Here is a 23,569-nt window from a genome sequence, read left to right as displayed (position 1 = left end):
ACACATTCATTACTCAAGAGTGGCGGATCGGCATGTAAATGTGCCGACTCTGCGATATTGTGCCTGTACAGTTGTTGTCACACTACAGCCACCAGAAGGATGTCTGAACCCCCTAAAAAAAAGGGGGGACTTGGATTAATTTTGCCAACAAAAAAATCCAGGGTTGCTCCGTCTATCACTCCCACCGACTGACCGACCTAAATACATAATACCAAAGCAAACACGGTTGGACCCGTAATCTACTCAGGGTTTGAGATTAAATGACATAGCCGTCACCTAAAAGGAGATTTATTTTCACCCCTCTCCAGGACATGGCCTTTAGTCTTGTGTTTACACCTGGAGCTAGATTCAGTCCATCAGAACATGTAAACAGGTGGGCCAAAAGATTGGTATCGTTTGAACTGTAGTTGTAAGCAGTATGACGTCACAAAATAACAAAATTATTAAATGCAATATTCCAGACATAACCAATGGCACTACTTTCTTAGTGTAGTGTTCTTCACATTGCCTCTCTCTCTCTCTCTCTCTGCTATAGTTGCTGTTGTGTCACGTGTCACATGGACGTATTTGTTTGGTATTCTCGGTGGTTGGGGGGGGGGGGGGCGCCTACCTGGTTGGGGTCGCAGGCCCTGAAGACGTGACAGGACATCTCGGACTCGGGGTTGTCGGGCTGGCCCCGCGTGAGGTAGGCGAAGTAGGTGAGGTCGTTGCTGTTGTGTATGAAGCGCGAGACGAGCTGCGCCTTGTGCTCGAATATGAACACCGAGGAGCTGCTGCTGTTGGCCGGGACGCAGCGCACGAAGGGCGGGTTGAGCACCAGCTGGACCTCCCTCGGCTGCCCCGCGGGGCCGCAGTCGCCCCTCTCGCTCCTCCGGCGGATCTCCGCCACCAGCCACGGCAGCATGGGCAGGGTGGTCCGCCTGTCGAGCGAGGACCAGCCGACGTAGGTCAGGGCGAACCTCCTCTCCGACTTCGGCCGACCGGACTCCTCCGGACTCTCCATGTCGACGTTTGACAGCGCGACTCGACTCAAAAGACTTTTAAAAAACGACACAAATAAAGAAAAGAAAACAGATGCGGGCTTAACATCCCTCGCAAACCCGAGGCCCGGGCGGAGTTAGTTTGCAACCGTTTCCATGTCCCCGCCTCCGAGGGCGAAAAGTTGCAAGGAACCGAGCGGTCTGCTCCACGCGCACGTGCTCGCCCCGTCGCTCAAGATGCATGACATCAAAGTGCCGCCGCGCTGCTTCTCAGGACACTCGGATACAATCGCGTGTCGGTGTTGTTGCAGTCTGCTTCCCTGCGTCTCTGCTCTGGTCCGCCGCTGTTTTCATGGGCAGCGACCCAAAAAAAGCTCTAAAAACAGCCGCGCGCCGCCCCGGAGGAGTTGGCCTCCGAGAGCGTGGTTCGGACGGCTCCTGTAAACAAGTCTCCCGGACGAATGGGCTTTCTTTTGACGCTGCTCTTGAGCAAACCCCAACACCCTATCAGCTCGCTATTTATTCATTATGTATTGTCTCAAATACATGCATCTTCACGCAGCCTCCTGACTGTGAGTCTTTCTCTTCCACAAGGAGGAGCGGCTGTGTGCGCGTTGACGACCCGCCCAACCATCCCATGTGCTGCGGGGAGTGGGCAGGGGCAGAGCCGCCGTGTGAAACGTGACAGGCCAGAGGCTCCACCTTCTCCCTGCACCGTGCACAACAACTGGGAAGCCCTCGTTGTCCGCGGCGGGGTGGCTTCATGGCTCCGGTCCTCTTACGCCATGATTTAAAGAGGCCGGACGCGGCTCCACAATATGCAGGAGTTCACAACCACGTGTTTACAAGCAGGCCGCGCTGATTCATGGGCTCAACTAGTTGTAATCGCATCTGATTAGAGCGGTTCCCATCTAATTCAGAGCACTCCCATCACCCCCCCAAAAATAGTATGTGTGCCATATTTAACCTCACTGAGGCGCTCTGGAATAATACCCCCCCCCCCCCCACTGGTGAGACCCCAGACGCCCATTTATTGAGATAACAAGGTTGTAGTCTTGTTCTTTAAGTTGCTGTGTGTGTCTAGATATGCAATTGGACATAATCTGCACATGGGAGTGTTTTACTTTGCTCAGAGCTGTGACGATGGGATGAAATAACCACGCACCCCTCCGAGGTTTACACGTAAATCATAGTTTATTGCATCGTTGTCGGGACAGAGGAGCGGGGCGACGGTCTCCTCAGGGCCACACGGTGGCCGCCTCAGCGTCACCAGGGGGGGAAGCAACACAAACGGTAAAAGAAACAGAAAAATAAAAACTGGGAGCATTTCACGGCACCGCGTCTATGAAAACATACTGTGAGGAAAAACTAATGCAGTCCGATACAACAGTCCTTCAGAAAGTGATTTAACAATTGTAGAGGTGTGGATTCAACTTCATGGACATTTGAGAAGCTGTGGTTGGTGGTGGTTGTAATGCATTATTTTGACTACGGGTGTTTCTATTAATTTGTCTACACTACTGGGGGTAGACCAATAAAACATCTGAATGATGTTCAGCTATAGAGCAGGTTGTTTGTCTGTAAAACAATTCATAAAAAGGGTACAATATGTATAAGTTGTGTACACACACACAAATAATTCCTCTGAATCATCACTATACCACCCGCTGCCTGGATTTTCTCTTTTCTTTTCCCTTGTTCAGAGGCCGATAACAGCACGGAGGGTGTGCGGCATGTTTTTTCCCCCCACGCCGCTCACCACCTGACGCCGAGCCACCAGTCTCCCCCTTTAGCTCCTTCAGATATACACAGCGCCCCCGTAGCTCTCCGATGTGGATGAGGGGTTGTTACATGGCTGTGTTGCCCCCCCTGCTGTGTGTGTCTGTGGGCCCATGTGCACACCTGGCTGTATGAGTTGCCACATCGGGAAACACAGCACCTCCCCGCAGCCTTGCGTTCTCGGCGTGGCGGTGTCGTATGCGTGCCTTGGAACGGAAGCGGCGTGAAACAATCAGAAAATAACGTTTACTTTTCTTATTCTCACCAACGCCTCAGGAGGGGAAACACGAGCACCTTTGTCCACAGGGACCGCCAAAGGTAACCCAATATAGTAACTTTAAAAGGTTGATATTTATAGCTTATTAGACCGCATTAGTTTTCATGCTCCCTCGATAAAGCAGGACACATATTGGCATTCAAAGTGAAGACATGGATTTTAAACTTTTGGAAAAGCTGTTGGTCAAAAAAAAAAAAAAAGTACATTATTTCGACGCCGACACAATCTCTGGAAAAAACGGAAGTACAAAGCAGACAACTGACATGTGCTGTATTTTGTTTCCACATTCTGAGACAGACAGACAGACTACAGACAGACGACAGACGCGTGTCAAGCTGTTCTCTGATGGTTCCATGAGCCCTTAGCTTGTACCAGTCACACCGTCTCCATGACAGCTGCCATCTCCTTGAACTGCTTGTGAAAGTTCTGCAGGGGACCAAAAAAAGAAAAACAATCACAAAAATCCATCCTGTGATCAAAATGTTACCGACGACATGACAACAGACCTGGAACTGTGGCACGGTCATCTCAAAAGACCTGTGACGCATCTGCCCAGAGGGCTCGACGACCTTCAGCAGCAGAGACACGTACGGGGAGTTGAGCGAGCGGCAGGTGTCAGAGCTCATCGCCATGCCGAGCTTCCACTGCACGTCCACCAGCTAGGAGGCCAAACCAAGTCTCATCAGCCTCGGGTAGAGGCCCGCTTTGTGTACATCGATAAACAAACATACATACACGACCGGTCAAAAGTTTTAGAACACCTCAATTTCTTAAAGGAAAGACCGACATGGTCTGTCCGTCTTCCTTTGTTAATTCCTTTTTTATCTTTATTATAAGAGCAATATACGACTTCCTGCAGTACAATCCTGCCCACATAATGCTTCAGAGGGTGTAGGAACAGTCTGTTCCCACACTGCTTTATACAGACGGTTTGGGTTTGTAGGTAATCAACACAAGTTGAGACACCTGGAGGAATAGTGAGCATCAACACTCAAGGCTTAATTTACAGAACAGCTGCAAGTCGTTAACCCTTAATTACTTGATCCCTGAAAAAGGCCTTTTTCTATAACTCTGAAATACACTATTTTTCAGTTGTTGGTAACCTAAACCTTTTAGTTTAACCTCTGGCAGTTTGCCACTGACCTTTGTAGTCACTTGAATTGCTTACATTTCAATAAAAACTGGAAAAATGGGGGAAGTGTTGTGAAACTTTTGACCGGTAGTGTACATCGTCCTCAGATTTGGGCGTACCTGGCCGATGCTGAGCGCGGCCTGGACCTCCTGCTGAGCGTGGACCGACGCACCGTGTTCACTCCACAGCCCGTGAAACACCTTCAGGGATCCCTTCGGCCACGCGTGGTGGCCTTCTTCCTCCAGCCTCGAGACTAGGTCGTCCCCAGAGAGGCGGTTCTTCCCAGCGGACCTGACGATACAAATGTCACGTAGACTGCAATAAAGTACACCTGTATGCAAAGATGTCGCCCTTTCTGCGAGACGCATACGATCGAGAAAAATAGGTTTATAAGGCGGAATCAACACGCAAATGCAAAATTATGGACAAACATCCATAGTGTACGGAATAAACGCGGGCTGACAGCACATTTTAACAAATCACATTCAGAGGCGTGAACAAATAATAAAGAAAATAGGACTCGAGATACCTGAATGTTAACAGGAGAAATCTGATCATGTTCTGCAGAGCTTCATGGTCGAGTCTGACTCCAGCTCTCTGAAACCTCTGGAGGGAAAGAAAATAACAAAACAAGTCATGAAAGAGGAACTCAGAAATATTCTCTGGAAATATTGACTCACCTCAGAAATTTCAGCTGAATCAACTCCTCCGGTTTGCCCCTGAAGATAAATCAGAATGTGCTGACACTGCGGAGATTAGAAGACGAGTTAGCGGCGCTGCAGCATCACCGCCATGGACGCCATTATATTGTATGCAACATATAATTGTTAATCCCACTTTTTATCATAGCATATTTATTTGGTGGCAGTACCAACAACAACCACACGACGCGTGACGTTCCTCTTCTTAGCACTTCTATATATCGCTCACAGAATACTGTACAGTATGCTTGGTTCTTATCATCTTCTTTTTAACTGACCCGCTTCCCGCCTGCACAAAGAGAGATCAAATAGATACTCACTGCTTCAGTCAACAGATCTGGAGACAGCTGACAGATGTTGTCCACAACTTTATTGACACCTGCGATACAGAAGGGAGACGAGTCTCGGGTTAATCACGCCGACTCACAGCCTTTTTAAAAAGGGCACACGAGCTAATTCAACTGCAAAAGCATCTCGCAAATTATTCACCCATCATGGAACGGTTGCAAATATGTCAGTGGGTCGGTAATGTTCTCCTGAACATCTCAGTCGATTCAACTCAAGGTCTCGCAAACAAATGTTACATTAGGAAATAGACAATACTCTGAAGTGACGTTCGGATGCTTCACTTATTGCTCAATTATGCAGAGTCCGACCCAAAAAGGGTCGACAGGGAGAGAGCTTGTATTTGAGAATGGGTGGTATGGACCGGTCCGGTTCTCTTCATACATCCATGGTATGGACCGGTCCTGCTCTTCATACATCCATGGTATGGACCGGTCCTGCTCTTCATACATCCATGGTATGGACCGGTCCTGCTCTTCATACATCATGGTATGGACCGGTCCTGCTCTTCATACATCATGGTATGGACCGGTCCTGCTCTTCATACATCATGGTATGGACCGGTCCGGCCAAGCGGTGCCTCTTAAAATCAAAACAAAGATGGCTACCGGTGAGGGTAAAGTTGGGTATAGTTCAGCTCACACTAATGTTACAGGTACAGAGGCACGAGCCACCGTGTGGAGCTCAGCCCACGGGTGGGAGACGCAGACTCGTCTCCAAAGGGCAACTGCATTCTAGTGAAAACACGAAGTAACCTGGTGGAAAGGAAAACTCACCATACGAGTCCTCTGCTGCTGGCATCCTCTCTCTCGCTCCCTCTCTGGCTCCCTCTCTCTCTCCCTCTCTCTCTCTCTCTCTCTCACGGTTGACCGACGCGTAGTGTTGCCACCTCAGCGACTTTCTCGCTTGAGTGATTTGCTATCCTTAAAAACACAACGAGTAACAGACAGAGATACTTTGTGTGCAGAGAAAAGTCCTCTCGTTCAAGACGATCGATAATACTGCTCTTGTTTCTTCCTCGGCGTTTCTCAACAATGGCGAAGCGCGCACAGCGCCACCTGGTGCATTGGAGGGTCATCGTCCACTTTGAGGTTTGGGCTGACAGCAGCTTCATTCTTCACAGAGGCGACCTGCTGATCGGCTCTGAAGCTCCGAGCTACAGAACCTTTTCTAGAGAGACTGGATGGATAGAGAGAGTAATTAGAATAGGAAGAGAATGCAAAGTAAGACTCAGAATAGCTGCCTCTAGTTCTGCATGCCCAAACTATCTTAACTATAGACAACTAGACAAAACGTTCACACTGCATGCACTGACTGAATCTCCTGAAACAGAAGAGCTCCTCTGGTCTGGAAACCTTATTTGGGATATTGTATGATCCATGTAAGGGGCTTTGTATTCCTATATTTGTTACTGCATATTAATGTTTAGGAAAGTGTTTTGTCTCTGAAATAAATCAATATGAATCATGCACAGACATATTGTTGTTGATGTAATTAATGAACTGTCTCCAGGCAATATGTGGGTCTTCTTTTTAATACATTTGACAAGTTGGATAATAATCCGCTTATAATTTGCTAATAAGTACAGAATGTGCTTTAAAAGTAGCACAAGTTTTATTTTAAAGGGTACTTTGGGAAAAAAAAGTTTTCAGAAAGACTAGTTGGATAAGCAAAGATGGACGAAACTAAAGAAAACAAGCTTAACAATGAATATATTGTTTTAAATTGGATGTGACGCAACCACATGCCGGTTGATGACCAACCACTGCAGTTATTCTTTTACTGCGGAGGGTTTGCAAGACAATTACAAAAGTTATTGGTTAAACATAGGCATTGTGGGCATGGTGTTGCTCTTCACACAATTAGCCTCATAGTGAGTATCCTGACACATTAAAGGGTCTTTTCTTTTTTAATAATAAGAATGGCAATCCCTCAGAAATCCACTCACAAAAGCCATACATCAAACTTGAAGTGTCTATATTGGAGACAGTTTGCATGAAGAATATTGAGGGGATAATCTAAAGTTCTAAACTAAAGGATGAGGATCTTTAGAGTAGTGTAACGGCTGACTAAGCTAATGCAGCACAACAGCGCCCCCAAGAGGCGACAGCGATATGAACAACTACAAACTTGGAAAATTCTGGGAGAATGAGATTTTTTTTAATGGAAAAAGTATCAGTAAAAAAAAATAGAAACACGTCGGAAGAAATATTGTACTGTGTCAAAAAGAACGCGAGTGGGCCACGACAAGCACTGGGGAGTCTTTCTGAAGTGGAACAATCCACTGCTGGGCGGTACGGGAAGCACAGTAAAAACATATTTTTATTCCAGACAGAGAACTATGACACAGTTATCCACGGTAGAATAAAATAACATAAATACGCTTAAAATACGTGGAACTTGTATTATTATGGTTTAAGTCCTGGGTGGGAATTTATTTATGGTTTAGGAAAAAACAAGCACCCCTACAATTTATATAAACGCCATAGTGCGCTCTCCTGACGCGGAAGTGAATTTGAGCTGTCAAACAGATTCTGTTGAATCACTTTCAGCTCTCGGCAGACAGGAAAGTAACAGTCGACGTTACTTCAAGATGGAAAGTCCACGCTGGTTGCCCCTGGAGTCAAATCCAGAAGTATGTGTCGTTGATACTTCTTCAACCGTTATTGTTTTTATTATCGAGGCCATTCATTCACGAGCATGTGAGGGCTAGCTAACTTGTTTAGCTCGCAGTTAGAACAAAAGCGACATGCCGGTGGGGCCAAAATCCACCAAGCAACTCGCTTAATCATTTTGTATTTGTGTTGTTCCGTTCCAGGTCATGACCAAGGTGAGCATCTTCTTCTGATTTAAATGTAACACCAGGTGGGTCTCAATAATCGGCGACATGGGACAAGGCCTCCTACAACGAGAGTCAAGTTAAGTTGGTTTAATTCCAGTCGGCTGTCCGGGAACTGTTTAGTAACATCCACCGGGAAATGAGAGCCATTAAACCCCCCTCTGAGTGAAGGTGTCGCCGTTACCCCGGGTTAATGACTGTGTGCTGGTCACGTGTGACGATGGGAAGCGGCTGGACGTCCAGTGTGTGCGGGTTCATCAGGGTCACGTGGTCGAGCTCATCCCGCACAGTGTAACTATGTTTATGTGTCACGGGGGAGACAGACTGTTAAATTGGTACATTCCTAGTTGATTTGTGTAACCAGTCAACACGCACTATTGTGCATATGGGATTTAGGTTTTCATTAAAGTTTAGTTTGATTACAACCTTGTCTTTTATTATTGTAAATTGCTATTTCTTTCCTATACTTGTTACCAGAAATTCATTATTTATAGAACAAAAATGAACACAACTTTAGTATGCCGTCATGCAGTGAATATTACTTTTTAGTGTAGTTTACTTTTTTATTTTATTATATTCCAGACCAGGGGTCAGGAACCTTTTTGACTGGGAGAGCCATAAAAGCCAAATATTTCTAAATATATTTCAGTGAGAGCCATATAGTATTTTGACACGTAGAGACAGAATGACATGCTGCTGTAGAGACGATCAATAACAGACGGCTGTTTAATAAAAGAACAAAGACGTGCTCTTTAAGAAAGGGACCTTAAATTACTTCTGCTGTAATCTGGCGCGATAGAGAAAATTACAGGAGGGCGGGCGGAGATATATTTATTTTTTACCTCAAAATTGTCGGAGCCATATGTCGTCACCGGAAGAGCCATATATGGCTCGCGAGCCATAGGTTCCCGACCCCTGTTCTAGACCGTACAAGAATATGGTATACCCGAAGCCATCTATTACATACAACCGATCTGAGTTCAACTCCTCTACCTTATTGTCAGGTGAGCTGTCGTCTCTGCATGCGCACAAATGAATTCTCGGCTTCTTTTGTTGTAGTTCGTCAACTGCTTGGGAATGAGACCAACCTGGCAATTTGGAGATGTCTACGGGTTGGATCAAGAGCTCCTCAGCATGGTGCCAAGACCAGTGTGTGCAGTGCTGCTTCTCTTCCCAATGACCGATACGGTACTTCTTGCACAACTTTGGCATAATATATATTAACTGCGTGGTCACATTGTCCATATTGAAGGTCTCCACGTTATGCATGCATGTTGTGGCTTTACAGGATCACGTCCATGCGATTCCAAATCAATGTTCAGCGATATCTCTCCTCTAATCCTCGTGTCCAGTATGAGGCTTTCAAGCAAGAAGAGGAGGAGAAACTGAAGGGCGAGCGGCAGGAGGTCTCCCCCGACGTCTACTTCATCAAGCAAACTATCGGGAACGCCTGTGGAACGATAGGATTAATTCATGCAGTGGCGAACAACCAGGACCGCCTGGAGTTCGGTGAGTGTTCATTCTGACTGCGTCATCGTCGATGATCGAGATGAGAAAGAATCTCAAATTGGAAAGGGTTGAAATTTATATAATTTCTCAGCTCACCGCTTTGTATTACATTGCAAATACCAGAATACATTTATTAATCTACCGTACAAATGCATAACTACACATTACAATATCATTTGTTGAAACTACACGTCGACTGATAGTGGATTTTTAAACTCCTACACATTTTAGGAGTTTTTATGTGCCGGAGTACTGCTTTCTAAATGAAGAAGCAAAAAGCAATCATAATCTCTCATAGGTTGTCAGGCATTTGTAGCTGGAGCCCCCTGAGTGACTCTAGGGCTGCAACTAACAACTGATTAGTCCATCGAAATTTATAAACCACCAAGTTTCCCCTCAAAGAATCTAACTGAATGTTCCATTTAAGGTCCTTTTCATTTTGGAAAAATGGAAAGTGACGTCATTGTTCAGCACAAAACGTTAAGATGTGCGGCAAACACTTATTCAATGACATTTCTAAAGGAGCAGAGAGATGACATCATGGCTTTATGAGTGTATACTAGCAGCTACATGTACAACAGATTACAGAGAAAGCGATGCATCAATTTCTAATATTGCTGAATATTATAATGGGTGGTCTGCTATGGGGTTTTTTCTGTAGATCTTACTGCATGTTGTCCTTTTGTCGCAGAGCCCGATTCCCCCCTGAAGAAGTTCATTGAACAAAGCTCCAAAATGAGCTCTGAGGAAAAGGCAGCCTTCCTAGAAAAAGACGAGGTAAGGAAACTCGGCGTACACCTTTTTGTAGGAGATTGGTGAAATGAACATAATTACAATAACATGACAACACCGCCCACGCTCGTCGTCTGTTTCAGAGTATACGCGTTACACATGAATCCAGTGCACAGGAGGGACAAACGGAGGTGTGTTCTGACGATGTTCCAGCCGACAAGAACATGTTTAGAGTTTTCTGTTTCTTGAGAATGTGTTTTAACTTGGGATCACTTTGTCTTGTTTAAGGCTCCGAGTTTAGACGAGAAAGTGAACCTGCATTTTATATCTTTTGTGAATGTTGGAGGACAGTTGTATGAACTGGGTGAGTTGACCCCTGACCCTCTAAAATGTTGAGCAGCATTTGTCTCATTGATGATGATTACTCAAATCCGCTTTTTATTTGACATTTGTGCATGTATGTAGATGGCCGGAAGCCTTTCCCCATCGTCCATGGAAAAACCTCAGAAGATAGCTTCCTGGAGGTGAGACGGCACAGAATAAAACAAACAAAATGAATAAATATCGCCTCTGGTTGAGTTGCAAGTCACCGTGTGTTTGATTTCCCCCGCAGGACGCCGCAAAGGTTTGTAAGGCCTTCATGGCCCGCGACCCTCAGGAGCTGCGCTTCACCATCATCGCCCTCTCCAAAGATTGAGGAAGCTCACTTGTAAGAAAAAAAACATTACTGCCAAACATTCTCAGTGCTGACTTCATTGGGATTTTTGCAGGGGGGGGGGGGAACACGCATATCAGGGTTATCATGCTGAAGTAATGTTACATCTTTTTGTTATGAACCGCTTGGAATTCTAAAGAAATCTGAGTGCTGCTATAAGTATTTCCTGTTGAGATCAAAACCCTCCCTCCTCTCCTCCCCTCCCTCCCCCGGCTGAACCCTCAAACTGTAAAACGGATATCTGCTGCACTATCACGACACTTCAGTGTGTTTACATGTGGCTTTCAATCAAAAAGGAAATTGACAAAAGATTCCTCGGCTCAACTTCTTCTCCTTTTATTTTTACTGTGGGTTCAAAGAGACTCTCTTCCTGTAGCAGAAACATGCAGACTGTACATCCACGTGGAAGGTGCCTAGATTCTGTCAAATAAAAAAGCAAATTTCAGAACACTACTCTGGTTGTCATCGTAGTTATTTATCCATCATCAACCTTTAAAAAATATATATATCTATATTGTACTTCAATGGGTTTGTTGCCAGATGTCTACAGCTTTATCTGGGCTGCTGAAGAGAATTACATTATAATAATATATATATTTATTCTGGTCCAGATTTGGAGGCTAAGTGAAGAGGAAACATGCCGATCAAACTTGTGTTTTCTCAATGTACAACACACTGAACTGTTGTGTTATGAATTACTTAGGAAGTTTGTGGGGTTATATTTAAGATGTTCAGTGAGATGACCGGTTAAAGTTGTGATCGAGGGGACAAAGAAGGCAAAAGAGAATCCTCTCCTCCAGGATGGAGGAGATATTGTAAATGCAGAGACTCCTCCATGTGTGTACTGAGGATTCAACTATTGAGATTATATTGTGAAATGGGACGATAGGTCTCATTTCAAGACGCTCTACCGAGACACCACTGGGCAAAGCCGGGGGTTTCTTGTGTTGTACCTGTGGAACATTTATCCCTGAACGACTTCTGTGCTCACTCAAATGGCAAAATGAGATACTCTAAAATAGGAAACATGCAACCTGCTCTAAAAGCTCCACATTCATCCTAATTTGACTGAATATCTCGTTATCTGACATCAGCAGGCTGATTTGAACCACTCTATACTGTGTTGGTGTTTTTAATCTATACAATGTGTTGCAGTCACATCAATGGTTTTGTATGGCGAATTTTAGTCAAATAAATGAAGCGGGGTAAAACGACATACCGGTTAATTTTTATTTTAAAGTCACTTCTGTGTAATATCCTCACGTAATCTGTTTGTATTCACAAGCTAGGAACAGCACTCAACACTAGCCTATCTATTAACCTCTGCCCTCCTTTTTTATGTTAATGTGTTTTTTTTAAACTGTACCTAATACTGTAAACCACCTTATGTACAGTGTGTTTTTATATTTGTTCTTATTATAGTGTGTTTGTACCTCTGTTGACTCAGAGCTCTGCAAAACCATTCCAATGTCTCTGGACTGTTGGTCTCGGCACAAATTGCAAATAAAAAACCTTCAACCTTGTTTCTAGGCCTTGCCCCCGAGCCGCCGCTGGGTGGCGCTGCAGGAGAGCAGCTTGAGGCAACGCCTCCAAGTTGAAGAGTCCAAGGACTTCACTGACTTTATTGTTTTAACATTTTATGACACCTTTAATAATACTCTTCGGCCCACGAGGAACTTGTGTGTGCTTGTGTACGTACGTGCGTGCGCGCGCGCGCTGCGGACTCTACTCCGTCAGCAGGGGAAGAAGAACATAAAAACTGGGCTAAAAATAATCTCTGCAGAGACAGATAACGGTCCAGCTGAAGCGAGCGTTCACCTGGAAGCCGCTCACCCCCCACCCCCACGGGCGAAACCAAACTCGGGGCCGAGGTGCAGCCCGCCGTCGCTAGCCGCGCGCAGTGTCTCTGGATACAAAGCGACGCGCGCGCGCCACAGGTGTGCCGGATGAAAGGACCCGGGGCCGGCCGCCCGCGCGAGGGGAATGACGCGCTGCCGGTCCAAAGTGCATTCAGGCGAGCGGCGGGCCGGGTGGAAATAACGAACAATAAGAGGCGGTTTTTTTAATGAATGAGGAATGTGATTTACACGTTTTACCGGCCCGTGCTCTCATTAGTCTCGTCTAGTTTTTTTTCTCTCTTTTTTTTTTGTATGTGTGTGCCTCTGTTGTGTCTGCTGGTTTCGGACCGGCCCACATTTGATATCCTCGGACTCTCCGTGTAGGAACCCATTCGGTCCCGCCGGTGCAGCTCGGATAACACGTTACCGGGATGGAATGGCGCGAGCGGTCCGCGGTCAGCTGCGACGAAGCCTACGTGGAGGCGCAGAGGTGGATCGAGGTGAGTGAGAACTTTTTTTTTTTAACTCTTTAAATAACTTTCTTTGCCCTCACTGACGGAAGTCACCACAATCCATTCAGGGGAGACGGTGTTCTTGTGTGTATTTCTTCACTTTAAAGACGCTTTGAAGCTTCTCCTGACCCCGAGGTTTACTTCCCTGAGCTCAGCTGCTGAACCACCAGAGTCCGCGATGAAAGTAGCCTTGAACAATATAGCTTCATGGACCCTCGCGTCACCTTTGACCTCTCCTGGGTAAAATAGAGTCTAAGGCTGTGTCTACTACCGGACACTTTACGAAGTACACTGCAATACAGTGCACTGACATCTGTAGTGCACTCCGTGGCTGATAAGTGCTGTATCAAATGGAACACTTACGTTAACCACTTGGCGGAAGTGACGGACGCAAATCTGTTCACGGCACCCGCGAAATTAAGCCGGGAGTGACGTACGCAAATCTGCTTGCGATACCCGCGAAACTTAAACTGACAAAATGAATGCACTTCTTGCCCTCTTTTTGTCCCTTGTTGACCCCTTTCTCCACCCCATGTGGAATTTACGGTCCACCCCATTTACGGTCTGTAGCTTCGTGGTCTACCGCTTGTGCTACCGTAGCCATCTCGTCCGCCATTGTTTTAGAAATAAAATGAAAAGCTGGCGGAAAGGGCTCCTCCTCTTCCGCTACGTAGCCAAGATGGCGGCCGTTTAGGGCGAGTAGTGTCCATCGTTTTACACTGCATTTGTTGCCCGTTTGCAGTGCGCCATCCGGGTACTTTCAGTGCACTGAATGCTGCTGGTTTTGTCAGTGGCGCCCTAAGCACTGAAAGGCAGTGCTTGAAGTGCTCAAGTGTCCGGTAGTAGACACAGCCGAAGTGTGTCACTTCAGCCCAGTGCCGCTGCTCGCCATGTTGGTTCCCTAAGCATAACTCCTTCATGATGCCCCCCCCCCCTGAGATAGGAAAGGGACCCCCTGGGGGGGGGGGGGGGGGCTTTCCTCGTAACTTTTGGAGCAATTAAATATATCTCTTGTTACCTTCACATTGAAAATGCGGAAGGTTTTGCTTTGATCGCTATTTATTTATTTATTTGTATGTGTGTTACTCGCATAACTCAAAAAGTATTAAACCGAATAGCATGACATTTGGTGGGATGATTGGTTATTATCCGGGGACCATTTGATTAGATTTTGGGATCGATCGGGTCAAAGGTCAAGGTCGTGAAATTTGGTGGGATGATTGGTTATTATCCGGGGACCATTTGATTAGATTTTGGGATCGATCGGGTCAAAGGTCAAGGTCTACTATTTTTATACTGAAATTATATCGGCATTATAACTGATGATTTTTTGTTGTTGCCTATTTCTTGGTGTGCCCTACGCACAGCGCGTAGTGTGCGTTATGGGAGCGGCGGCACTGCTTCAACCACTTGAAACCGTGTGGCTTGAAGCTACTCCCAGCCTCAGCCATGTCCTCTATCCCACCTGTTCTCAGAGTACAGGTGGATTTGAGCCCATTCATCATCATTATCAGCATCATCATCGTCATCAGCATCATTGTTTTCAAGCTGCTTCCTTTTTTTTGGGTTAGATCTTGCCTCAAAACCTGCCCATTGATGTTTTTAATGTAATGTTCCCCGGGGTTCAGAGTAATTAGCCCGTCTCTGAGTGATCCTCCTCGTCTCGCCCACACCGTAAGAACAGAGCCACCCAGAGCGGTGACTCCTCCGGGTTTGTGGTTCCCACCTCGTTGATGACACACATGGAAGGATCGTGGTCATATTTCATTAGAGAGCATATTCGACTCATACAGAGAACACTAACATTGCTGCTCCGTGTGTCAGCGATGAATCAGAAAGGAAAACAATCACACCTTGTGTGCTATTTATTATCAATGATGTCAAACGTGTGATGCATATATAGAGTAGAGGTTTCATCAAGTTCTGCATTTTCTATAGAAATGCTACTTGTTGGTCATAAAGTTTCCTCTTTCCTGTAGTGCATGACATCAGAATGCAAAACAGCTGACAACACCTCCCCCCCCCCCAAAACAGCTCTTTAAAAACAAGTCCCATTTAATTTCTAAAATGTCAAATCATTTAAAGTTTCCACTCAACCGCCCGTGAGACTCTCTCTCTTTCTTTCTTTCTTTTTCTTTTTTCTTTTACTAGCGGGTGAAATGATGTTTCCTCTTCTCGCGCAGCTTCTCCTCCCAGCAGGGAGCCGCTGGAGGGGCTGCAACTAAACAAATATTGTTCTAATTTCACGGGGGGGGGGGGGTCTGAATTCTTCCGATGTGACATCAGTGTGTGTCTCTCGCGCTCGCACACTGGTCCATTGTGGCGGCCCTACCTCGTGCGCCTCGGAGCGGGGGGGGGGGGGAGGGGGGGCATGATCTCAGGCAGGAGGATTAGGGGGGCTGGAGTATTTTCTTTGGGTGAGCAGAAAGCAAGTTGAAAAGGTAAAAGGTGCAGGCCGGGTGTATTAACATGGTAGTTATGAGGTTTTTGTGTGTGTGTGGGGGGGGGGGAGGGGGGCAGCGTAATGGAAACACACAGAGAGCCCACGCTCTGGCACAGCCGGCCCTCTGAGTCAGAGATTTGTGGCTCTTGGATTCGGCCCCCGAATGATTAACAAACTGCTCTCCGGCTGCACAGCCCTCTAAACCGAGGCATGTGTGCGCGGCGCGGTCGGTGGGATTGTTATATAAAACGTAGCAGACCAAATGTTCTGGAGCCGGTCACATGGACACATTCCTGCATCCGCCCGCTGCCATGGCGGCGGGCGGAGCCGGCGCAGTGCGGCGCGTCCTAGAACGCCGGCTGCAAGAATGGAGGCCCTTGTTAATTGGATAAGGGAGGCCGTGTGTGTGTGTGTGTGTAAGTGTTGACGAGCACAGAACAAGCGTCAGTGTTCGTGCAACCTGCCGGTCAGAAGATCACGTCATCTCATTGGAGCTGCTCTATGAGATGTTATGAGATGTATTCATAGACATGGATGCCTCATGCCAGCTTCTCTTTTGTTTATCTTGTGATGGAGATGTTTGAAACGATTATCCTCAGAGATCCATCCAGTTCCACTGGCTCTTTTTAAAAGCAGTTTTTATTATTATTTTTACATTGGGCTTCACTACAGCCCCAGATCTGGTTTAAGGCCCTGTAATAATAACCCACGGCCTTTAATCTGTGTGAGATGTTCCATTTATTTTCTTGCTGCTTCGAAAAGGGCCGTATTGAGAGTTCCTCACATGCTCCGACACAAAGCAGCCAATCACACGATGCTGTGGACCTCTGATGTCCCTCATCCCGCCGCTGGTGGACGTCTCCCAAGTTCAACCCTCCTGAGGTATTGGGTACGGTGTCCCAGTTGCCCTCCGGCGACCCGCACGCCATGTCCTCTGCAGAAGAAATCCTCGACCCCTCTGATTGTGTGTTCTACACCGACACGTTACCCTCGGGGTTCATTGCAATAATAGTGACGATATTTAATTCCACACAAGCATCGGAGCACCTGAAGAGTCCGAATGGGATTTCTGAAGGCCCGCATTCTTGAGGGAGCGACGGCAGGAAGGCAAGCTGGGTTTAAAAAAGAAAGAAGGGAAGTTAATACCCCTAATGATGACGATAAGAGGGAAGAAAACTGCTACGCGACAACCGGCTTAGTGGGTGTGTGTGTGTGTGTGTGTGTGTGTTTCTTTTCCCATCAAACACCTTGAGGGAGCTCCAGTGGAAGAGGAGCACGTAGATGTAACCGTGTGTGTGTGTGTGTGTGCGCTCCCTGTTGTCAGCATCTGGTGATGGCGCGGCCCCCCAGGTCACTCTTACTACTGTACAGGTCACTCCGGGGTGTCTCCGGCCTGTGTTCAGCTGCTCGTGTCCCTTCAGAGGTCTGTGTGTGTGTGTCTGTGTGTGTGTGTGTGCCTGTGTGTGTGTGTGTGTATGCCTGTGTGTGTGCCTGTGTGTGTGCCTGTATAAAATTAGACACAGTGCGAGTAAATTTTTCATCAACATTTCTTTTTTTGTTATGAAATATTTTGTTGCTGACAAACTTGTTCTAATGCCTGAATGACTGGTTTGCTAACCGACATTAACTCCAGAAGAAGAAAAGAACCACGTGAAACAACATCCGTTTATCAAAATAAGATGTCGACAAATCATACACGAACATATAAAAGTAAACAATGAACTGATGTATCTTTATAGATCATTTCTGAGATTTAGCTTAAATTATGCTAACATTAAAACATTTTACTGGACCAAGGAAGAGTTTATAAAATTAGTCAGACTTTTGTATGTTAAGAAAAGTCCTGTATATAGATTTCCCAAGAGTTCCAGGAAATGAATAATGCAGATGTCAATCAAACAATTTTAATGTATCAATTAGGACATTTTGTAAAGTCCTAAATGTTTAAAGAAATCTGTAATTTCTTTAATGTTTGAATTTCACCCTGTTATAATGGTAAACACTGGAGTTGATAAGCGTGTCTTCTTGTCTGATCAATACACAACAGTGAGGTGCGTGAATGGACAGCTGCTGATCACTCACTCAATAGCTCGACCTGCGTTAGTCTGTGTGTGTGTGCCTGTAAGTGTGTGTGTGCCTGTAAGTGTGCCTGTGTGTGCCTGTGTGTGTGCCTGTAAGTGAGCGTGTGTGTGTGCCTGTAAGTGAGTGTGTGTGTATGCCTGTATGCGTGTGTGCGTGCCTGTAAGTGAGCGTGTGTGTATGCCTGTATGCCTGTGTGTGTGCCTGTAAGTGTGTGTGTGCCTGTAAGTGTGCGTGTGTGTGCCTGTAAGTGTGCCTGTGTGTGCCTGTGTGTGTGTGTGCCTGTAAGTGTGTGTGCCTGTATGCCTGTGTGTGTGCCTGTAAGTGTGCCTGTGTGTGCCTGTGAGCGTGTGTGTATGCCTGTATGCGTGTGTGCGTGCCTGTAAGTGTGTGTGTGCCTGTAAGTGTGCGTGTGTGTATGCCTGTAAGTGTGCCTGTGTGTGTGCCTGTAAGTGAGTGTGTGTGTGTGCCTGTGTGTGTGCCTGTAAGTGTGCGTGTGTGTGTGCCTGTAAGTGAGTGTGTGTGTATGCCTGTAAGTGTGTGTGTGTGTGCCTGTAAGTGTGCGTGTGTGTGTGCCTGTAAGTGTGCCTGTGTGTGTGCCTGTAAGTGAGCGTGTGTGTGTGCCTGTAAGTGTGCCTGTGTGTGTGCCTGTAAGTGAGCGTGTGTGTGTGCCTGTAAGTGAGTGTGTGTGTATGCCTGTATGCGTGCCTGTAAGTGTGTGTGTGCCTGTAAGTGTGCGTGTGTGTGTGCCTGTAAGTGTGTGTGTGTGCCTGTAAGTGTGTGTGTGTGTGCCTGTATGCCTGTGTGTGTGCCTGTAAGTGTGTGTGTGTGTGTGCCTGTAAGTGCCTGTGTGTGTGTGTGTGTGTGTGTGTGTGCTTTTGGTGCTGTCGTACCTGTGAGTGTCAAAGTCTCACCGCGTGTGAGGTCATTAATGTTCTCCACGGTTCATCAGAAGCGGTTCAGCCGGTTCTTTGGCTCGTTTTGCATATTATCTCACAAACTGGTCCGGTGGCTGGGAGCCGGCGCGGGCCAACTGGTTCATATTCTGGGTCGGATCCAGATCTCCAGAAAAAGATTCCACACATTGCAAAGCACCGATGAGCGTCCTACCACGTAAACACCTGTATCGAACACGTCTCTGACCTTTATGTCTTCATGACATCCAGATGTCTTTAAACGATGAATATATTGGATAAAATAGAGAAGAGTGTTCAGACCTGGTGGAGCGGACGCTCTCATTGGGCGCTGTGCAGCAGCTCAGGTGCTGATTGACCGCGGCCTCGATGGAAACATCACAACAGGAAGTGGAGGAGCGTCGGCGTGAATCTGACGCCGCACAACAACAGCTGCACATCTGAGATCAGATCAGATCAGATATTTCTTTATTATTCCCACAGTGGGGAAGTTGCAGGATCACAGCAGCGGGTGCACATTAGAGCATTAATAAAAGATACAAATTAAATACAATAACAACATTAAGTATACAGAGGAATAAAACATATATATATATAGAAAACTCTAAAATCCTATCTCATAAAATTTTAATATTTCCTCAGACCAAGTAAAAAAGATTTATAACAGCTGAGTGTTTGTCAAGGCTCACATGATATTCTAATATTTAGAGATAGGATATTTGAGTTTTTTTTTTTCCATACATACATGGACACTATGTCCTTATGGCTTTTTAAAGGAAATGCAGATTGCATGAAGGAAACGACAACAGTAGAGCACACACTGTGTGTGTGTTTTATGTTTGTGTGTGCTTTATCTGTGTGTGTGTGTGTGTGTGTGTGTGCGTGCATGTATTTTATGTGTGTTTTATGTTTGTGTGTTTTGTGTGTGCTCGTGTATTTTCTGTGTGTGTGATTCATGTGTGTGTGTGTGTTTTGTGTGTGCTTTATGTGTTTGTGTGTTTTATGTGTGTGTGTATGTATGTGTGCGTGTGTGTATGTATTTGTGTGTTTGTGCATGTGTCTGTTTTATGTGTTTGTGTGTGTGTATGTATGTGTGTGTGTGTGTGTGTGTGTACGCCTGTATAAGGGCTCTTGGTGTTCCAGTGGTGGTTTGACTTTAGGGGTCACAGCCTCGTGGTCCTGCAGCGCTCCAGATAATCCCGAGCCTGTTCCCTCTTTCTGGACGTCCCGGCTCAACGACCTCTCTAGTCTCACCGGCGACCTTTAGTCTCACCGGCGACCTTCAGTCACACCTCTCCAGTGTGAAGTCCAGGGGCGACGAGCCTCCCGAGGAATACCTGAAGGGTTCAACTGTGTGCCACAGACACTGTCGGAGCTCAAAGGAAATCCTTCTCACTTCCTCCGCTACTGTTCTCCACATCCTACCTTTCTTCTCCGACGTCCCCACCCCGTTCACACACACACACACACACACACACACACACCAACTCTCCCCCGCCTTCTCTACTCACCCAACCCCTCTCACTATTTCACTCATTGTTTTTGAATCACTTGTTTGTTTTTCTTCTTCTTTCTCTCTCTTTCCAGGCAGTCACAGAGAAAAAATTCGGGAGCGAGGACTTCCGATCGGCGCTGGAGAACGGAGTTCTGCTGAGCGAGTAAGTACTGTCCCCAGGCGTCTCTCTCTCTCTCTCTCTCATCTCTTGTGCTCTCCTTAAGGTTCTGCACTCTGGCGTAAGTGTTGCTGATCTTTCCCAGGCGTAGCAACCCCCCCCCCCCCCCTCCCTTATCTGCCGGGTCTCTGGTTGTTTGTGAGCCTCGCCGTGTTTCCAGACGGCACCACGGTGCGTGTGCCGTGCGCTCCTTGGCAACGCCTCCGGCGTCGGCCCGGCCCTCCGGAGAGTCGTCTGAGGATGGGGAGCGTGCTCCGCTTCGAGAGGAGTTAGTGTTTGACGGATGTGTTCCAGGTGCTTGACGTGAACCGGTGAGTGTAGTCGTCCGTACATCCGGTAGCGGACGAACAAACCAACGTAGCCCTGTTGGTTTGTGGAAGGACGTTTTGAAGCCTCAAGTTTTGCGCTTTGGTCGTCGCCGTCCTGGATTTTTTTTTTGCAACCGGTGAACGGAAGTGAACATATTTTGACTTCGGAGGAGTGATGCGGAGACGCCGTGTCCGGCTCTGGCAGCGACCTGTCAATCACAGTAAGCCCCGCCCTAAAGCGTCCCCTGCTTTATGGCCTGTGTGACTCTAAATGACCATCATTTACTAAATGATGACATCATGCTTTATTGAAGAAGACTTGAAACTAGAGACTGAAACATAAAGTCATGTTTACAATGTTTACTGAGGGAATACATCAAGAGAGAAGTACAGTCATAATATACTAGACTTCAATCCAATTAGACTTCTTCTATACAATCAGAGGAGTCGCCCCCTGGTGGCCAGTAGAGGGAATGCAAGTTGAAGATAATGAAACCAGCATCAGCTTCACTATTCAGAACCGGAGGTCGATGCTTTTACATCGATTCACCGGCTGCTCTTCAAAGACTTCTCTCAGATCAGCAATGTGAGTGTGTGTGTGTGTGTGTGTGTGTGTGTGTGTGATAGGGTTAGCACCACGTCCCTTTTTCATACATAAGCGTGTGTGTGTGTGTGTGGACGGACCACAGCGATGTGATTTGCACGCATCAGCGGGAAGCTGTAATTACCAGCGGCCCGTGAACCTCAATCAGCATCGTTCTGCTGAGCCGGGCCTGACTCCACCGACTGCTCAGGGGGGGGGGGGGGGGGCTGTCAGGGGGCTGTTGGCGTTCCCTCAGCGCGAGGAAGAGGTGGGCTCAAGATTACCATCGCTTTCACCTCGTTTCTAGATGCTCGGCCTCCGGTCCCATTGTGTTGTGGTTATCACAGCTGCTCTTAGTGCGGGTCGCACACATGATTACATCCCTCTTGGCTTACAGTGTATGTGTGTGTGTGTGTGTTCGTGTGTGTGTGTTATCTGACGACACATCGCCGCTTTCTATTGTGAAACGGCGAACCTTCAAATCACATTCCTGTCGCATTCTTTCTCCGCATCTATTGTCGAGCCGCTCCGCTCACATCCCGTCTGCTGCGCCCAGAGAGCCCGAGACGAAGACGTCCTCACTCTCACATTTGCAGACTCGGTTACGTTACATAAAAAAGCTAATGCTGACATGTGAAACATGTTGCACGGATAAAAACAATTTAAAAAAAGAATACTAAGTTGTTCATATTAGTGAAGTTTGTGCATCTCTACTGACAATCCAGTTCAAAGAGCTGATCCCTCTCCCTGCTTTGAAATATCAAATGAAAGAAATGGAGGCAGGTTCCCAAAAATGTCAACGTTTCTTAAATTAACTCGGTTATGTCACCGTCTCTTAACTTTGAGTTTATTTTAACTCGTCTTATTCTGTGTTTTTTATGTTGCTGCCTGTCTGTTTTAACCTCAAAGGGTCTCACCTGGTTAAATAAAGGTTTAGTTAAATAAAGGTTTAATTAAATTGGCCACCGTGGTGGTCACCGATTGGTTGCTTGAGCTTCTTTTGAGGAGGGAAACGTGCTCCTTGACTTGTGTTATAGAATATGTGATGTGTTTATGTTTCGGGCTGATGGTTGGAGAAGTTGAGATATTTGATGACGCTGCCTTGAGTTGTAATTGTGATTGTGTATTTTTTCACTTCTGGTGTTTCATATTCTATAGATCAATAATCAGCAGATTAATCGGAGTAAGTTTGGCTGCTAATTCTGTGATTGAACTTGTGGAAGCAAGACTTTCACCTGTTCAATATTTACATTGTGGCATTAGCTATTTTACTTTACTAAAATATAATATTTGTATAATTTAGATTTTTTTTTTTATTTGAGGTATTTATTGTTTTTTGTATGTGTTTTATTTTACCTCTTGGACTTAAGGATCCCTTTCAAACCCTTTTCAATTACACCATAATCTTCTGAAAACACTTTTGCTGGTCTGCGGTGGTCCAGGAGCCGTGGACCCGGTGTGTTTACACCGCTAGCCGTTTACGAAACCGAAGCCAGGTGGCCGCCATTAAAACACAGTCGTAAACACACAACACGGAGAGACTTTGCAACACGTTCTCTGCTTGTTGGTTGGACCAGACCAGCCAGGGACTCGCCCTCCTCTCCCGGCCCCTGATGTTCTCCCTCTCTTTCTTTTTGCTCTCAGACTGATCAACCAGATCTCGCCTGGTGTCATCAGGAGGGTCAACCGGCTGCCCACACCCATCGCCGGACTGGTGAGTCTCTTCTTATTCGGCTTGAATGCGAAGCGTCGCACGGAACAATAATGGTTCTTAAAAGGTTCTTTAAAAGGGTTTGTGGTTCCACGAAGAACCATCACCTACTAAAGAACCATTTTTTTCATTTGAGACACCTTTATAGGTTCTTTGAACAACTCTTTAACGACATGGATCTTTAAAGAACCCTGGTTTGAAAGGTTCTTTGTGGAACCAGAAATGGTTCTTCTATGGCATCACTCTGAAGAACCATTTTTGGTTCAAGGTGCCACCTTCATGTTTCTGCGTGTAGGACGTTGTATGTATTTTACATTTAAGTGGAGGCACAAGTGAATATTTTAACTCTTGGATTTGTCCATTAAAATCCCCCAACTAATGACGAACGTCTGCTACTGTTTAAAAATGCCGAGGAGGCATTATCTGATCAAATATGAGCTAATTGAACAGAAATCTGAACATTGGCTGAAGTCAAGTTAAAAAGTTAAAGTTCACCTTG

The 23,569-nt window shown here is 46.3% G+C and overlaps 4 protein-coding genes across 14 annotated transcripts in view; 2 read left to right on the top strand and 2 right to left on the bottom strand.

The window, feature by feature from the left end:
- Positions 1-1,600, bottom strand: part of tbc1d4 (TBC1 domain family, member 4) — a 28,656-nt gene extending 27,056 nt beyond the window's left edge. For 2 of the 3 annotated variants that reach the window (XM_056425613.1, XM_056425631.1), the window contains exon 1: positions 611-1,599. In XM_056425613.1, coding sequence (XP_056281588.1) covers positions 611-1,003 — 393 coding nt within the window. In that variant the 5' untranslated portion in view covers positions 1,004-1,599. Of the gene's footprint in view, positions 1-610 lie in introns of all 3 variants that reach the window. The other variant, XM_056425622.1, reaches the window with a different exon arrangement.
- Positions 1,601-3,350: 1,750 nt separating this feature from the next.
- commd6 (COMM domain containing 6) lies at positions 3,351-6,225 on the bottom strand. 2 transcript variants are annotated; one of them, XM_056438569.1, is made up of 8 exons: positions 5,991-6,225; positions 5,359-5,796; positions 5,190-5,248; positions 4,849-4,914; positions 4,698-4,774; positions 4,288-4,459; positions 3,543-3,695; positions 3,351-3,462 (listed from the first exon to the last, which is right to left on the bottom strand). In XM_056438569.1, the coding sequence occupies exons 2-8, from the start codon at positions 5,363-5,365 to the stop codon at positions 3,412-3,414; spliced, it is 585 nt and encodes a 194-aa protein (XP_056294544.1). In that variant the 5' UTR covers positions 5,366-5,796; positions 5,991-6,225; the 3' UTR covers positions 3,351-3,411. The 2 variants fall into 2 exon arrangements, with proteins under 2 accessions (XP_056294544.1, XP_056294537.1); XM_056438562.1 differs by lacking the exon at positions 5,359-5,796.
- Positions 6,226-7,735: 1,510 nt separating this feature from the next.
- Positions 7,736-11,462, top strand: uchl3 (ubiquitin carboxyl-terminal esterase L3 (ubiquitin thiolesterase)). 4 transcript variants are annotated; one of them, XM_056438525.1, is made up of 9 exons: positions 7,736-7,849; positions 8,033-8,044; positions 9,113-9,241; positions 9,406-9,562; positions 10,254-10,339; positions 10,438-10,485; positions 10,583-10,658; positions 10,760-10,818; positions 10,908-11,462. In XM_056438525.1, exons 1-9 carry the CDS (start codon positions 7,808-7,810, stop codon positions 10,989-10,991), a joined length of 693 nt encoding a protein of 230 aa, XP_056294500.1. In that variant the 5' UTR covers positions 7,736-7,807; the 3' UTR covers positions 10,992-11,462. The 4 variants fall into 4 exon arrangements, with proteins under 4 accessions (XP_056294500.1, XP_056294514.1, XP_056294509.1 ...); XM_056438534.1 differs by having other exon boundaries at positions 7,747-7,849; positions 8,033-8,344; XM_056438539.1 differs by lacking the exon at positions 10,438-10,485 and having other exon boundaries at positions 7,746-7,849; positions 8,033-9,241.
- A 1,358-nt stretch (positions 11,463-12,820) lies between these two features.
- The window catches only part of lmo7a (LIM domain 7a), a 50,771-nt gene continuing 40,022 nt past the window's right edge, over positions 12,821-23,569 (top strand). For 2 of the 5 annotated variants that reach the window (XM_056438499.1, XM_056438483.1), the window contains exons 1-3: positions 12,830-13,347; positions 20,383-20,453; positions 23,004-23,073. In XM_056438499.1, coding sequence (XP_056294474.1) covers positions 13,279-13,347; positions 20,383-20,453; positions 23,004-23,073 — 210 coding nt within the window. In that variant the 5' untranslated portion in view covers positions 12,830-13,278. Of the gene's footprint in view, positions 13,348-20,382; positions 20,454-23,003; positions 23,074-23,569 lie in introns of all 5 variants that reach the window. The other 3 variants (XM_056438514.1, XM_056438490.1, XM_056438505.1) reach the window with 3 other exon arrangements.

Source organism: Pseudoliparis swirei, chromosome 2, assembly GCF_029220125.1.
Source record: "Pseudoliparis swirei isolate HS2019 ecotype Mariana Trench chromosome 2, NWPU_hadal_v1, whole genome shotgun sequence".
NCBI classification, from domain to species: domain Eukaryota; kingdom Metazoa; phylum Chordata; class Actinopteri; order Perciformes; family Liparidae; genus Pseudoliparis; species Pseudoliparis swirei.
The sequence above is the reverse complement of the archived record's forward strand: the minus strand, read 5'-3'. Positions and strand labels throughout refer to the sequence as shown.

What these genes read in the sequence shown, in the direction of transcription:
- commd6 (XM_056438562.1), bottom strand. Translation starts at nt 6,015, where the DNA reads ATGCCAGCAGCAGAGGACTCGTATG. An exon ending in TTTCTCCTGTTAACATTCAG is followed by an intron (nt 4,460 to 4,697) that starts GTATCTCGAGTC and finishes TTGTATCGTCAG; the next exon opens with GTCCGCTGGGAAGAACCGCC. An exon ending in TGACCGTGCCACAGTTCCAG is followed by an intron (nt 3,463 to 3,542) that starts GTCTGTTGTCAT and finishes GGTCCCCTGCAG; the next exon opens with AACTTTCACAAGCAGTTCAA.
- uchl3 (XM_056438525.1), top strand. Translation starts at nt 7,808, where the DNA reads ATGGAAAGTCCACGCTGGTTGCCCCTGGAGTCAAATCCAGAA. An exon ending in CCTTCCTAGAAAAAGACGAG is followed by an intron (nt 10,340 to 10,437) that starts GTAAGGAAACTC and finishes CGTCTGTTTCAG; the next exon opens with AGTATACGCGTTACACATGA. An exon ending in AGGACAGTTGTATGAACTGG is followed by an intron (nt 10,659 to 10,759) that starts GTGAGTTGACCC and finishes GCATGTATGTAG; the next exon opens with ATGGCCGGAAGCCTTTCCCC.